This window comes from Cheilinus undulatus, linkage group 11, assembly GCF_018320785.1.
Source record: "Cheilinus undulatus linkage group 11, ASM1832078v1, whole genome shotgun sequence".
Lineage (NCBI taxonomy): Eukaryota > Metazoa > Chordata > Actinopteri > Labriformes > Labridae > Cheilinus > Cheilinus undulatus.
In genome coordinates, this window is record NC_054875.1 from 6,059,423 (window position 1) to 6,075,042 (window position 15,620).

The 15,620-nt window shown below is 40.3% G+C and overlaps 1 protein-coding gene across 2 annotated transcripts in view; it reads right to left on the reverse strand.

Annotated features, from left to right (window-relative positions):
* Positions 1 to 15,620, reverse strand: part of LOC121517494 (plexin-A1-like) — a 503,338-nt gene that overhangs the window by 68,782 nt on the left and 418,936 nt on the right. For both annotated transcript variants that reach the window (XM_041799311.1, XM_041799310.1), the window contains exons 17-19: positions 12,515 to 12,608; positions 9,017 to 9,253; positions 1,995 to 2,138 (exon numbers count right to left, since the gene is read on the reverse strand). In XM_041799311.1, coding sequence (XP_041655245.1) covers positions 1,995 to 2,138; positions 9,017 to 9,253; positions 12,515 to 12,608 — 475 coding nt within the window. The remainder of the gene's footprint in view (positions 1 to 1,994; positions 2,139 to 9,016; positions 9,254 to 12,514; positions 12,609 to 15,620) is intronic.

Below are 15,620 nucleotides of genomic sequence, written 5' to 3' on the forward strand. Positions count from 1 at the left end.
AATTTCCATCCATTTTGCCAATTTAAAGCCATTTCAGCCACATTTTAACTCCTCTTACCAGTATTCATGCCCATTTTTTGCAACTTTAACCCATTTTTGCCTTTTTGCGGTAATAATCCATTTTTTGCCACTTCTAACCCATTTCTGCTACTTTAAAAATCCAACTTCACCACCTTTTCCACCATTTCTTTTGCCATTTTAACCCATTTTAGCAATTTTTAAACCCTTTAAATCCTTTCTTTTTTACAAAAAGGATACACCTTTTTAAGAAGGCTTTTAACACATAAATGATTTAAAAAGATATTAGTTTTGTTGATAAGAGTAGTTATTATTCAGGTTAGATATGAAATATGGATATCCCAGCTTAACTTTACAATGGACCATGGTTTTGCTGACCTCCATGGGCCCCCAGTTTGGCTGGCCGCCAGATAGCGCTCCCATTCATTTCCCTTTATGTACGGCCTTGTTTGCACATGACTATTCTTAATTGTGCATGGCTGTATTCAACCACCTTCAGGTACAGTGGGGGTCCCCGGTCTCTGGCACTTTTACTTTGTGGGGCATGGGCTGAAAAAGTTGAGAACCACTGGCTTATGGTAGGGTTGCCATGAGCCTCTGGTCATGTTGTGGATGTCCCAAAGGCCAGAAAACCAGTGGCGCTCTCTGGGTGTATCACCAGGGTCAAAGAGGCATGGACAAAAGAGATGCCATCGAGCTTGACCTTGGCTGCTGACATGTGTGTCAACATTTGTCAGGCTTGACACGCCGTCCACCCCATCCAGGCCCAAGTTGTGGCACATCCGACCCAGTGATGGATCCCAAAACTGCACATGACTGTATGTCTGTTTGGCTGGCTTCCAGTGAAGGTTTACTTCCTTTATAGTGTTGTGTAAGCTGTTTCACTGACACACACTCTTGTTTAACCAAAATGACTGAACCTGCAGTAAATAACTTGGCAAAATGCTCAGCAGTGTCAGAACACGCTAAATATGACAAAGTATGGTGATTAAATACTCGGCTAAGTGTGGAGGGAGGACATGGTGATGACGTTAGCTTTGACGAGCGTTAGCATGAGTGGTGGATCGTCCTGTGGATTTGCTAAGCTGCATTATATTTTATATTAAATTCCTACACCATCAAAGTAAAGCCAAGCTAATAAAAATACATGAAAAATGGAGGTGGCACTGAGGGACTTTAAACGTCTGAAATCTAAATACGGCAGCACCTGCAGCAAAGAAATGCTGACACCTGCACAGCTGCTGATGTGGATACACTTGAGTGGATGGAGAGAAACATGGTTTTTAATCTGCATACATGTCTGGAGGTTCACTGTGGTCATGCTGAGCTCATAATGTGAACAAGTGCATGGTTTCCCAGTGAGTTAATGGATTTTACTGAACATTAACAGCACTTAAAAAGTGCCAAGTCTGCAGATCTCTGCTTTGTATAGTGAATGAACTTCCATATATTTATCAGGGTTTTAAATCCTGTGATGTAACTCGGCTTTCTCTGCCTTCTCTTCAGCGCCAGACTCGCTGAAGGCCAATGAGATCAACATGTTAATTAAGTGTTACATATTTAGCAGCAGCTTTGGTGTGGGAGCTCAATGGAACGTCTCCTGCATCTGTCAGAGAGACTGTTTAGAAAAGACACCAGGGGTTATTCATATAACTCAACAACAAGGTTAGAATGACACTATAGCTGTCAGATTCATAAAAATGACTTAGTGGGTCACTGTGAATACACCAAGTAGAACAGGTTGTAATTTTTCTCCTTTAATAAATGACTTTTTGAATAAATTCTGCAAACTGACCCAGTTTTTTAATGAATGAGAAAGATAAGAAATTGAAAATTATATTAGGAAAGAAGTCGACCATGAAGGTCTGAGCCTTTAATATCGAGCGAGTTGGGACGAAAAAAGTGCAACATTTTGAAAGTCAAAGTCGCATCAGATGACTGGGACAGAGACAGAGGACGCAGAGTCGTGATCTAACCGTGACTTTGTGTTGTCCGGTGAGGTTAGGCCATTCACACAGCAGCTGGCTCTCAGACAGGGTGAGGACGCAGGGAGTTTCTCCAATCAGCACCGTGTAGTTGAGGCGACTGTTCCCCGGAGCGGCTGGGATCAAGTTACGACCCTAAAAAAACAGAGACGGGAAGAGTTTACTTTCACAGAGTCACTCATAAGACATTCAAAACCAGCGTAATATTGCCTTTAAACATGTTTTATTGATCTACAAAGAAAATTAGACTCCATTTAGCTCTTTCTTCCCACACATTTCTCTAAATAAATGGACTCACAATAAAATGCTCATTTAGACACTCTTAACAAGCCCAAATGCTCACAATTATAAAGTCACATTTAACAATGTAGAAAAGTTACAATGCTATTTTCCAAACAGCTGTGCACTTGGGGCTCTTCAGAGGGCTTATCATAATTATAACAATAAAGTTAATGTATGGAGCACTTTTAAAACCAAAGTGCCTCATAACAAGAGAATGAAACAAAATGTGGGCAGAATTCTTGAGTTGAAATAAGACATTTTAAAAAAGACAAAAAGGCAAGTAAGATAAATCAGGAGGATTTTTTGGAAGTTTTCGAGTTGATACTTATAGGCGTGAGAAGAAAAAATCCAAAATGTTGACGTTTGGGCTGTCATTAAAATCTTAAAAACAACGACAGGAAAGTGAAAGTACGTAGTGCAATAATGACAATGCCCATTTTCAAAAAGGACTATGTTACACAGCTAGAAGAGTTACATGATTGATTTGTATGTAATAGTAAGAGGATGCCTGCAGAGCTGAACAGCAGTAGTTCTCCTCTCATGCGTTTGTAACCCAAAAATGAGCCATGGAGCTGTCATGATCATGATATAAAGTCTATAATGTAATGGCCCAAGCAGATATGCATCCATATATTTGTATGGAAACTTTTAATCATGACAATGGATAAATTATGGTTGCTTTCAGAATATTTCAACCTATCAGCCTGAGTTCAGTCAGAAACACTCTCATTGTACAGTTAACCATTTTACTGCAAAATCGATTGAACAGCAGCACTTTGATGCTCCCAGGGTTAGTCCAGCAACATGCTTTGACTTTCTAGAGAGCACATACTAATTAGAAACACCCAAATGAACGGATACATTTATGACATTGCATATTGAATACAATAAAATTAGTTCAAAGGCATTTAAACCATAGTAGCATGAATCTGAATGTGTGAGTGCAACAAGCTTTATGCTATAAAGGAGGAGGCTGGGGTGGAGGAAGTTAAGCTTTGCCAACAGCAGCAGCGTGGTTCATCAGCATTAAGGCAAGCAGGTATTAGTGAGAAGTACGTCATATTTAAATACACCGCTGTGTTGAGAGAAAGAGCTGTGATTGGCTACAGGAGCTGGGAGACTATAATTAGGCTCAGCTGGCCATCAGCTGGGCGTATGACTGCAGTGTCCTGCAAGTTTACTCCTCTCTAGCTTCAACCTAAAGCCAAGGAGCTCTTCTTTTACACTCCTTTGTCTTTTTAGGATAAAATAATGCCACAATTCATGGCAAGGCTCATATGCATCATAATAGCATTTCAGTCAGGAAAACTCTCACACATTTTTTAAAGATTATTTTTGGGCTTTTTCATGCCTTTATTAGACAGAGGATGGGGTGGATAGATTCAGAAACAGGGATGTGAGTGGGGAGAGACGTGGCAAAGGGCCACAGGCCAGATTTGAACCCCGCCCACGTACATGGAGCGTGCCTTAAAGCGGACATATTATGCAAAAATCCCTTTTTGAGGCTTTTTTAACACAAGTATGTGCCCCTGGCCTGTCCACAATCCCCTCAAATACCCGAAAAATCCATTCCCTTTCCCCCTCTCTTTCTCCACCTTTCAGAAAATGTGTGCTGAAACAAGCCGTTCTCAGATTTTACACCTAGTGACCTCACAAGGGGCATAAGCACCCGCCCCCAGGTCTGGTTGGCCCTCCCCCACTTGGAGGAAAGTTCCACCCTCCTCTACTGATCCTCTCAGCTACCAGCTGAGATGCTTAATAGCTCAGTGGGTTACCCTGCTGGCTTAGGTCTAGGAGTTTAGTGGTTCAAATCCCAGTCAGGTCCTAAACTTTGGATAAAAGTGTCTGTAACAGGAGTGCTGCATCCATTTCCTGAGAGGGGTGTGGTCAGGGGTGGAGTCAAACAGCTAATTACCAGTTAAAGCCACAGACACAGAAATGGCTCGTTTCTGTGTCTGTGGCGACCAATATAAACTTGTCTTAAAAGGGTGAAATATGTCTCCTTTAAACCACTCGACCATCGGCGCACCCCTGATCACACATTTTACCATTTTACTGAAAATGGATGGACAGTTTTACTTAGTGGAGAAGCCTCTGCTAAAAAGATGCTTCCTGGGTTAGTCAAGCAGAATGCTGGGCTCAAGGAGCAATTAATCCATATTAGAATTAATCTGAAAATGATGGAGCAACGGGCTTTATGATATAAAGGAGGAGGCTGGGGTGGAGGAGGTTAAGCTTTGCCAGCAGCAACAGCAGCAGCAGCATTAATGCAAGCAGGGATTAGTGACAAATACACTATATCTACTGAGACTGTGTTGGGAGAAGGAGCTGTGATTGGCTGTTGGAGCTTGGAGACAATAATTAGGATCAGCTGGCCGTCAGCTGATCACGGCAGGGTGTATGACTGAAAAACACTGAGCTTCATTTAATGACACTGCTACCACTGTTTTTAAATGTACCACCATTTAGTCTCAGGGCTTTTTTTGACACATATGAGGGTGCAGCAATGAAGAGTGGGAGTTGACGTTGGGCTGCTGTTATCAGTGGTTACCAATATTTGGTAAATTCAAATATCATGATCCTTTTTTAATATCAAATCCTATATGAAAAACTACCATGTAGGCTCTGCAGCACAATGTTGAAAGGGTTTAGGGAATAACAGCATTGCATTCATTCGAGAGCATCACTTATTTTATTACAGCTGTAAAATTGCAGATGCATTGTTTCTCTTATCTGATTGCTGTTTAATGTATGAGCCTTCATTTCATCTTGTCAGATACTGCCATTTCTGCCATTTTTTATTCAGTCTATTCTGAATAAATCAATGGAAAATAGAAGAAGGAGACCAAAAAGCTTAAAAGCATGCACCTGTTTGCAAGGTGTGTAAATTCTACATATGCCAGTTTTAGTCCCAGTTTTTCATTTCAATATCAAGTCCACTTGTTCCAATTTGACACACACTTTGTCTGTGATGGAAGAAGGGGGAGCGGTAAGTGGTGTGACAAGTGAGAGCCACGTTAACAGCAAGAAAACAAGAAGCAACAGGGGGAAAATATGAATACAAAGAAAACAAGATGGATAGGAAATGTGGCAGGAAAACACCAGGAGAAATGGCGTGAGGAGCGGAGATTGCGGAGAAAAAGATTATGAGAGAGGTAAGAAAAGATGAAAGGGACGTAGTCTAAAGTGAGAGAGAAAGTGTAGGAAACAGAGCCAGTGGGCGAGCGAGATAGAAAGAGGAATGAAGAGAGAGAGAGGAGATAGCTGCTGCATCTCCCGCTGGCTTAGCAGTGGGACGCAGAGACATACTCCGTTTTCCAATCCCATCGTCTCTGCAGGCCGCCACCCAGCCTCGCTCTGCAACCCTGTAAACATGCATCCCATTCCTTCTTCTAAACACACACAGCTTCCTTACCGCACACGCAGAGTTCAAACCACACATGCACTCATGTCTGAGCCTCACGCGGAGCTGTCGCCACACATACACCCGACAGGCGAAAAGCATCACACGGGGACAAGCCCTTAAGAACACACTCACACAACAAAGAGAGCAGATAAATGTTTTTCTCCTACTAACACACCTCAGTAAAAACACACCCGACACTGTGAGATGAGAAATTAATTGCGTGGCGAGCTCGGCGCATGGGTGTCTGAGAAAATGCAAGCCCCCACGTCCCCACCGTCGCCAAATTGCATTTTTGTCCATCTCATCAGCGCTTCCAATAGGCTGGCAGTTCCAACCAACAAGCCAAGCAGGAGATTTGGCAATTACTGAAAGGCTCTTTGCTAATAAATTATCATTTAAGAAATAAATGATGACGGTTACGCTGCTTTCAATCTCTTCATGGATATAAACAGAAAAACACACTCTGTGAAAACAAAAGAGATAATCAAGGCACATTCTCACAGAGGAATAAAGCTCCCAGCGCTACAGTCAATGCCTATTCTGAACGGCAACGATAAATTGGAGACAACAGCAAAGAAAAATTAATGTGACATGATTACATTGTACCTTTATTTTCCAAAGCATGCCCTAATATAAGTTAAACACTCAAGTGTAAAATCAAACGGCAACACACAAGGCTGAAGAGTTCATATAAGATGTATTTGTTACTATAGCTTCATGATTCTGCTGCTGTTTCTTGGTCACTGTGATGGACTTATCATAAGGCTGCTATTCATGACTTTCAGTCATGTGACCAGTCCAGAAGCCTGCTATGGGTATGTGCAATGCACATGGAGCACTATGACACCTACAGCCAGTGGGGAGGAGGCAGAGACGGCAGTGTGCAAGAAGGCAGAAGCGGGGGCAAAGAAGCCGGGCTGCAGGCTAGGCTAAGAGCGGCCCCACACAAACCTGTCATACCAAGCTTCTTTCTCGCAGGTGCCCGCTCCCTCGCCAGCAGGATGGACGACGTGAGGCTGCGGATTTCTAACCACCGCTTGGACAACTGTGTTTGCTGCTACAGAGGAGACTGCCAAATGTCATTTCATTGTGTTTTTACAATGCAATGACAATTAACGACTATCTAAAAAAAAAAAAAAAAAAAAAAAGTGTTGGTGTGCTTTACACCACTCCATCCGACGCTTGGCATTGGACTTGGTTATATGAAGCTTGCATGCAGTTGCTTGGCCATGGAAACCCATTGCATGAAGATCCCACCTGGAGATTATGTGCTTATGTCAGAGTTAGTGACTTTAATGCACCAAGCGTCTTAGTAGTCATCGACCTCACACTGTGATCTGTTCCTAAATGCTTGGTGGCATCCTTCACAGTACCACACTTAAAGTCACTGAGCTCTTGACCACAACCCATTCAGTATCGCAAATGTTTGCAAAGGGAGACTGCATGACCAGGTGCTTGCTTTTCTAAACCTGTGACAACAGGTCTGATTGTAACACCTGAATTCAATAATTAAAAGATTAAAAATACATTCGTCCATATACTTTTACAAGTACAGACTGTAGATGGTGATGTTTCTTTAAGAACATATGGATCTCTTTCATCATGTAAAGGGGCATAAATGAGCCTTTAGCTTCTTCAGTTTCATAAATAAATGATTTATTCTATGTGAACACTAGCTCATTAGAAAACTAATTAATCTGGCTTACGTGAGACTTTTATTATTCATCATTTTCAAAACCTTATTTCACCTCCTACTCAACCCTCTGGTCCAAAAATAAACAACAAAGGATGGTCGTCTCCATCCACCGCCTCTGTACAGTTAAGGTGAATCGCCAAAAGTCCCAGTTGTTCAGAAAACATGTTTATTATGCCTTTAGTCATTACAGATAACTTTTTTTTTGTTCATTACTGATGAACTGTATTCAGTCAAAAACAAGTACTCTAACTCCTGTGAAATCCCCCTTGTCTGAGTATTTCAGGTGAGCACCATAAGCCAACACTACAGTTCATTCACATGAATCAGAAATTGCCAATTAATTTCATAAACTTCTTGTGCAAACACTCTTAATGAAAATGAAAACCAATACAATGCACACCTCCAGGACTAGGAGGCTGTGAGCTTCCACGTCGGCCTTTAGCACAAGAAATTAATTACATAAATTGAAAGGAGTGTTATTTAAGAGACCTCGAGGCTGCAGAGGAGGACGGCAGTCAAAAGAAGTTAGTTCGTTACTGAAGGACAGACATTTGCCTTGGAAGGTGTCGATGTTTGCTCTCAGCTTTCAATTATGAATTTGTGATATTTTTCTCCACCTTGTGAGAGACCTTGTAAACATATTTGCAAACTTTTTCATTCTTGTTAAAAAAAAGATACCATTGCATCCGTTTATATGTGCTGCAGCATATGAAGGTTTTTCTATTACAAATACAAGACAGGCTCAGTATGTTTGCTACTGCAGAGGTGGACTTGAATGTAGAAAAACCTTGGAAGAAAATCTTTCAACCTACATTCAAATGAAACATTCAGCATGTGTGCACTATGGTTTTACAGCTAGACTTAAAATATGCATCAGTATAAAAACCCTAAACCATTAACTTTCCCTGAAAGGAAAGCACAGTTTACAGTTCTTTGAGGAAAGTAATCCTGTACAGCTGCCTCCATTTCAGAATCCTATCAGCTAAATCACAGAATTTTCAACAACATTCTGCTATTTTCCTTTTCTCAACAGTTGAGCATCAAACTAAACTGTAAGATCAGAATATATGATTTTAACCCAGCAGGAGTTAGTACACTATGCATGCCAGTTTACACAGCATTGAAAACAGTGCTGTTTTCAGAAGTTTGCACTTTATAACCAATACTTAAACTTTGCTTTTTCAGGCACCCAAAAAGCCACTGACATGTGCAACAGAAGGTTTCCGTCTTAGGATGATATCACTGATGTGTAAACATGACCTGAAGGCCAACCAGAATGCATCTTTAAAAAAGATCTCTTTAAAAGCACACAACTATGTACCTACCTTTAACCACAGGAAGACATTTTAGATTAGGTTGTAATTCGAAAGATTTTCTAACATCAAGAAATGAGACCTTTTTTTATGGGAGTTTGAATGGCCACATTCTCCCAATGTACAGAATTTCTAAAGCAGTGCACTTTAAGTTTCTTCCTTTTCAAAGGAGCTTTACAGAAGAAGTCCTTCACATATTAGAAAATGGTTACAAAACTTCCTTCTGAAAAAGTGTCGAGGTCGGATCTCATGTAAGAGCACTGATAAACAGAGTAAAAAGTGGAGAAATGCAGCACTCAGAGAAAGTTTTCCTGACCTTGAGAATGAGCGGTGATGTTGGTTTGAGCTCCAGTATTCCTGATGGACTCAGTGGCTCAAACACGGGGTCGGGGTAATAGCTGAACGTCTCATTGACCACCACCAGAGCGTTCACGTTGTCCATGTAGAACCCGATCTCATCCGGGCCGGTGCCAGTCTCTGCAAAACCAAGCTCTGAATCCGCCACTGATGGAGCCAGGCAAACCATGACGGAGTTATTGTACACAGTACAGTTCTGAAACAAGACAGAGGGAACAAAAGAAGAGAAAAAAACACATAAGATCTTCTTTTTTGATTAAACAAGACCAATAATATATATATACTTTTCATACTAGTCTTTCTTATTTATCTTTATAAGAGACTGACACGTCTCACATAAACACGCTGCATAACCTCTTTTTAGTTGGTGTGATTATTCTGCGGGCGATAATTTCCTTTTAAATTGAACAGTTGGGTATAATAACCATTCTTTGTTGTAGGTCAATGCCCTGGAAACTGCAATGCAATTACACCTATTGGAAATGTAAATTGTTTGCATATTCATGTTCAAAAGGTAATAGTGTGCTGTGTGCCGTTGCTTGTACCAGTGAATATTTTACATCATTGCTTTGCAGGAAGAATGGAAAAAGCAATTGTGTGGACACGTTTGCTTTGACTCATAAGACGACCTCTAGGAACAAACTGTTTACACCTTTCACTAAAAATGGATTTTATATTGCTATCAGGGACATTTGCATTTTGAAGAGTAGCAATTGATTAACTGTTTCATTTACAACACCAATTCCAAAGAAGTTGGGGCGCTGTGTAAAATGTAGATAAGACAACGCAATGAATTGCAAATCTCAGAAAGCCATATTTTATTCACAATAGAACATAAACATCATATCAGATGTTAAAACTGAGACATTTCAGCATTTCATGAAAAATACTAGCTCAGTTTGGATTTCATGGTAGCAACATATCTCAAAAAAGAAGTAAACTGAAAGGGGCATTTTGCAAGTAACGTGGTTAACTTTCAACAGGTCAGTAGCTTTTACGTGAAGCAGAATCTCTCAGAAGTTATGATGGGCAGAGATCCACCAATCTGGGAAAAACTGTGACTAAAAATTGTTGGAAAATTTCAGAAAGAAAAATTATTTTCAATGTGCAGGGTCCATGCCGGTGGTCAGTATTTGATACAGTGCTAATTTTGGTAGCTATTTTTAACTTTAGTCTTAGTCTTTTAATGAAATGCATTTTAGTTTCAGTAACATTTTAGTCATTTCTACCCTTTTTAGTTTTTGTCTAGTTTTAGTTGATGAAAACTCAAAAACATTTTAGTCTAGTTTAGTCCATAAAATGTCCTCACATTTTAGTCTTTACTTTTAGTCCATGCATTTATTCTCTTGCCTTAATCTAAAACCAAACCACGGTGGTGTTCTTCGCACCCTGCCAAACCTGGGGTCCCTGCTTTCTACAGCTGAGAGACAGAATAGCTACAGCTGCATTGTTTTTTTTTTACAGATTTACTCACAGTGGAGAAATATCATGGATTTTGAATGTCCGACGAAAACTACATTACATTTTAGTCTAATTTTAGTCATCTTGATGAAAACTAAACTTACTTTTTGTCAGTTTTAGTCATCACAGATCTATTTTGTCAGTCCTAGTCTAGTTTTTAACAAACATTTTTAGTCATAGTTTCAGTCATGAAATTAACACTGATTGGCGGCAAGGAAATCAGTACATGGGCTCCAGAACACTTCCAGTTCACTGTGGCATTCACAAATGTAAGTTAAAGTTGTGTCATGCAAAGATGTAGCCATATTTAAACACAATCCAGAAACATCACTATCTTCTCCTGGCCACAGCTCATTTTAAATGGTCTAAGGCAAAAAGTAAAACTGTTCTGTGGTCAGATGAAACAAGATTTTTAATTCTTTTTAGAAACAACAGACACAGTGTCCGACAGACTAAAGAGAAGAGGGAACATCCAGCTTGGTATCAGTGCATAGTTCAAAAGTCTGCATCTCTGATGGTATGGGGTTGCATAAGCGCCTAAGGCGTGGTCAGCTCACACATCTGGAAAGGAACTATTAATGCTGAAAAGGTTTTGGAGCAACATATGCTCCCATCCAGACAATGTCTCTTTCAGGGAAGACCTTGCATATTCCAGCAAGACGATGCTATACCACATACCACATCCATCACAACAGCATGGCTTCACAGTAGAAGAGTCCAGGTGTTGAACTGGCCTACAGCCCAGACCTTTCACCAATAGAAAACATATGGCGTATCATAACTCAGCAAAGAATAGCCGGGACTGTTGAGCAGCTAGAATCCTATATCAGACAAGAATGGGACAACATTCCTCTCCAGAAACTCCACAGATTAGTCTTCTGAATTCTCAGATGTTTACAGACTGTTGTTGAGAGACAAGGGGATGCTACACAACAAGTAAAACATTGCCCTCCCTACTTTTTTGAGATGTGTTGCTGCCATCAAAATCAAAATAAGCTTCATGAAATGACTCCGTTTTAACATCTGATATGTTGTTTATGTTCTATTGTGAATCAAATATGGGTTTATGAGATCTGACAATCATTGCATTCAGTTTTTATTTACATTTTACACAGCACCCCAACTTTTTTGGAATTGGTGTATTTAAACTAGCACACAACTGGATATTCAGGGCAATACAAGTACACAAATACAGGTGCAAATACAATTTGAATATCATGAAAAAGTCCATTTTTAGTGTTATTTAATACATTAATTTCACACACTGTTTTTTCAGTCTTGATTCCAGAAACAACTCAAAAAAATCAATCCTGTATGTGATTTCTCTGACAGCTCTTCCTCCAGGGTAAAGGTCTTATAATTATTAAAAGTTTATTTATTAACCCTGAAGACTAAAGAGCTTCATTTGACAGTGACAACCACCAAAGTGTTTTATAAACAGAATCCATAGAGTTGATAAAAGCATTCAACTCTTCATGAGAAACCTCAAGTTCTGAGTTAGTTTCTATACTAAATTTTGTTTTATATTCCCGTGCATCTCTGCTTCACAAGCACGTACACACAAACACTGTGTCTTTCATGCTGTCTCTTTCTTTCTGTGACACAAACACTCATGTGGTGCGTTGACATTTGAAAAGCTATTTGGCCTGAGGTGGCGTCATATGTCTGAAGCTGTATCTGTACAGAGAGGAGACGTGAGAAACAAACAGAGGCAGCGTCGACACCTTCAGCTGGAGTGCTGGTTGTCTGCTGATGCTCGCGTGCACAGAAGGTTATGTATGTATGCATTAGTCGGCGGATGTATGTACTGTGTGTCTCTATAAATCTTAATAATGTATGCTGAGTGTTTTGCCACTTCAGATTCATGTTCATGAGCCTGTGTATTCTGCTGTATGTCTGCACCGCTGCCTGTGAATGTGGAGAGCTTGTTTAGCTTGTACAGCTTGTGCTTAAATCTGTGTTTGTGTTTGTTGAAGTGTGTGCGTCATCCACTCACATGAAAGGATTCAGCCTGTCCGTACTTGGCTCTGATCTTGGGCTCTCGGATGGTTGCGAGGTTGGTCCCGCTCACGGTCAGCAGAGTCCCGCCACTGCAGAGACACAGAGGATGTGATCACAAAGAGGAAAGATACCAATTACTTGTCAGGGAGGTAGATAATACATACTCCTCTCCTGATTGAGAGGTACTTCTGTTTGGTCCTGACCTCATGTACAAGCACATCACTCACATGTCCTCTGGAGGAGGATTTGGGACTAAAGTACCCAAAGGTAAGCAAGAGGAAATGAATTTAAATGGCAAAAAGGATACAAGATTGAAGATTACCAACGGGAGAAGAAAAAAAAAGACAAAAGAAAAACACTAGCCACTCCAGCTTGGAGCTTTCAAAAGCTAATACACCTGGAAATCATAGTCAGTAAGCCAAATGATAAGATGAGAACATGCATCACATACCTGATAACTATCCAGGCACAAAATAAAACAGGTTTAAAAACTAACAGAGGAATAAGAATTAAAAAAGCCTCAGTCTCAAAACTGGACCAGCAGTGTCACACCATGTTTGTGTATGGTTCGTTTCCACATAGCAGTCTAGGGGTTAGGTCAGGGGAACATAATCTAACCTCTATGAGGAGTGACTAGAATGGCACAGGTCTTAAGTCTGGGGCTGTTTATTCTTTCTGTATTGGCATACAGTTCCTAAAAAAATTAATGCTGAATGAAGGATGAGTTAAAAGAGACAATTTGTAACTCAAGAATAAAATATATGCATATGACCTTAAAACTATAAAAAGGGATAAAAGGTAAGACAAATTATGTTTAATTATTTTTTAAAAAATGCATCTAAATGGTTAAAATTAAGGGGAAGTAATGCATAGAAATGATTAGGGTTAGGGTAGGGTTTTGTCATGGTTTAGTTAATCACTCTCTGATCTCTGCTTCCTCAGCTTAAGTTTGTTTCACTATTCTCAAGCCTTTCCCTTTGTGGAAGGAATCTGTCTCTTTTTAGAGATCCAGATTATTTGGCTCAGGTCAGTAGACCTGGTAACCTTGCAAAACAGATGGATACGCACGTTTCCGTGTTTCTCACTGGTGAATCCATCTTGAAAAGCTCCCATCTGAACCGTTTGGCCCGGTTAAAAAGTGACAGGACCAATCAGTGACCAGGGGCAGTACTATCAGGCGCAGCAGAGTCGTGATGTAAACAAGCAGCAGCAAGAGCTGGTGCAGTTATGGAGGAAGAGATTGGCGTGGATGCTGCTAAAGCGCCAGTTTTATCAGAACTTGACCACATCTTCATTAAAAGAAGAACAAAGAACTGCAGTGAGTTGTTTTCTTTTCAAAAAACGACAGAGATCAAGCACATACATGACGATAGTCGCCATATTTCCCGTTATTCCTCAGCTCGAAAGCAGCTACGTCATGTGTTTTGTTGCTCTGATTGGCCCGTAGAGATGCGACAGAGAGAACATTCACCCAATCACACTCCAAGTTTTTTTCAAAGCCTCTGCTTTTTCTCAAATGTTTCCTATTGAAGCTTTGGGGTGAAAAGATGGCGCCGTTATGTGTGGCTGGCTGTCTACTGCTCTTTGTTGTTTTAGTGCTTTTGTTGTTTCCGTCAATTGTCACTAATAATGCCAACTCTCTCTCTGCTTTCCCAGATGGATGTGTGAAACAAATCCATCTGGCGTGTCAGGTTACAGACCTGGTTGTTTGGCTCCCAAACAGCTCTTCCTTTGGTACCAGTTTGGCTTTTTAAATGTGGACAAAAAAGCTGGAGGAAAGGAAACTGGCACTCAAACAGGAGAATGAAAGAGCCGTTCCATAGAACAGGCTGGTTGGTGAATAGCACATCTTTGCTCGGTTGCTTAAGGTTTTTTGTTTGTGTCATTAACCCTTTGATGCCTGATTACTCAAATAATACCCAGAAAATTCCAATTTTTTGAAACTTACATGTTTATTTAACCTTCTACCAAAATCCCTCCCAAAAAATATGACATAAAATTTTGCATATATATATTTTTTTGTATCACATTTGATACATTAGGCATATTGGCAACTGATAATCCATTGGAGGGCATTTTTATCATTTATCTGATTGTATTTAAAATGTTTTAAAGTAATTCATGGATCATGTTGATTAGATAGAGGTCTCATAAAAGTGTGTATAAAATATGATACAACAGGGATTAAGGGGTTAAAGGACGCCTCACTAGAGATGGCAAATATCACAATATCTCTCCAGTTTCACAGGAAGTTAGCATAACTTTCAGACAAAACATCTAATCTACTTGAAATTTCACACGCATGATCAAGGTCTGCCCCTCTACAAATCTTAAGGTTTATTTAATGGTTTTGCTGTAGCGCCACCTCTGTAAGTAGCTATTTACACTCCTAACATAAAATGTCCCATCTTCATTTAATTTTGTTAAACATCATTCCTTCAAAAATCACATCTACACATGAGCATCTTGTCATACTATCACCTAGGTTTGACAGCCAGTACTACCTCATATACAAAGTGCAACATGCTCGTTATTTTTGATCTAATGACAGTCCTAAAACCTTTCTGCTGTTCTGCAGCACACTGAATGGGTTGCCAATACCCAGCAGTGGCTTCACACCTGCAGTTGCCACACAACCCAATATGCACTGGAGTGCAAGGACCCTTCAGTGCTGCTTGCACCCCCTGTTGTACTTTGTGATTCCACAGACACCTTCCTAGTAACACTAATGACTCTGAAAATTAGCCAAGATATTTCTGGGATGTCTGTCCTTGGAGCAGGGACTTGCGTATGTAAATATTTGTTGCAGTAACTAGTCCCTACCTTGGCAGTGTTGCCCCAAAGAGAGGGGAGATACCACTAATGATACCCTAGTAACTCAGAGAGGTTAGTCTAAAATCACCCTTGTTTTAAGTGATGAGAGTGAGTCAGCAGTCAGACAGTCAGGACTTTCTTAGCAGATAACTTGGGGTATTACACTCCACATTCAGCCAACAAGATGTCTGCTGAGATATAAAATCATTTTTTTAGTGAGACATCATAACTGCAGGTTTAGCCTTGGGCATTTGAACTTCAGACCCTCGCCAAGGCCCAAAGTACCT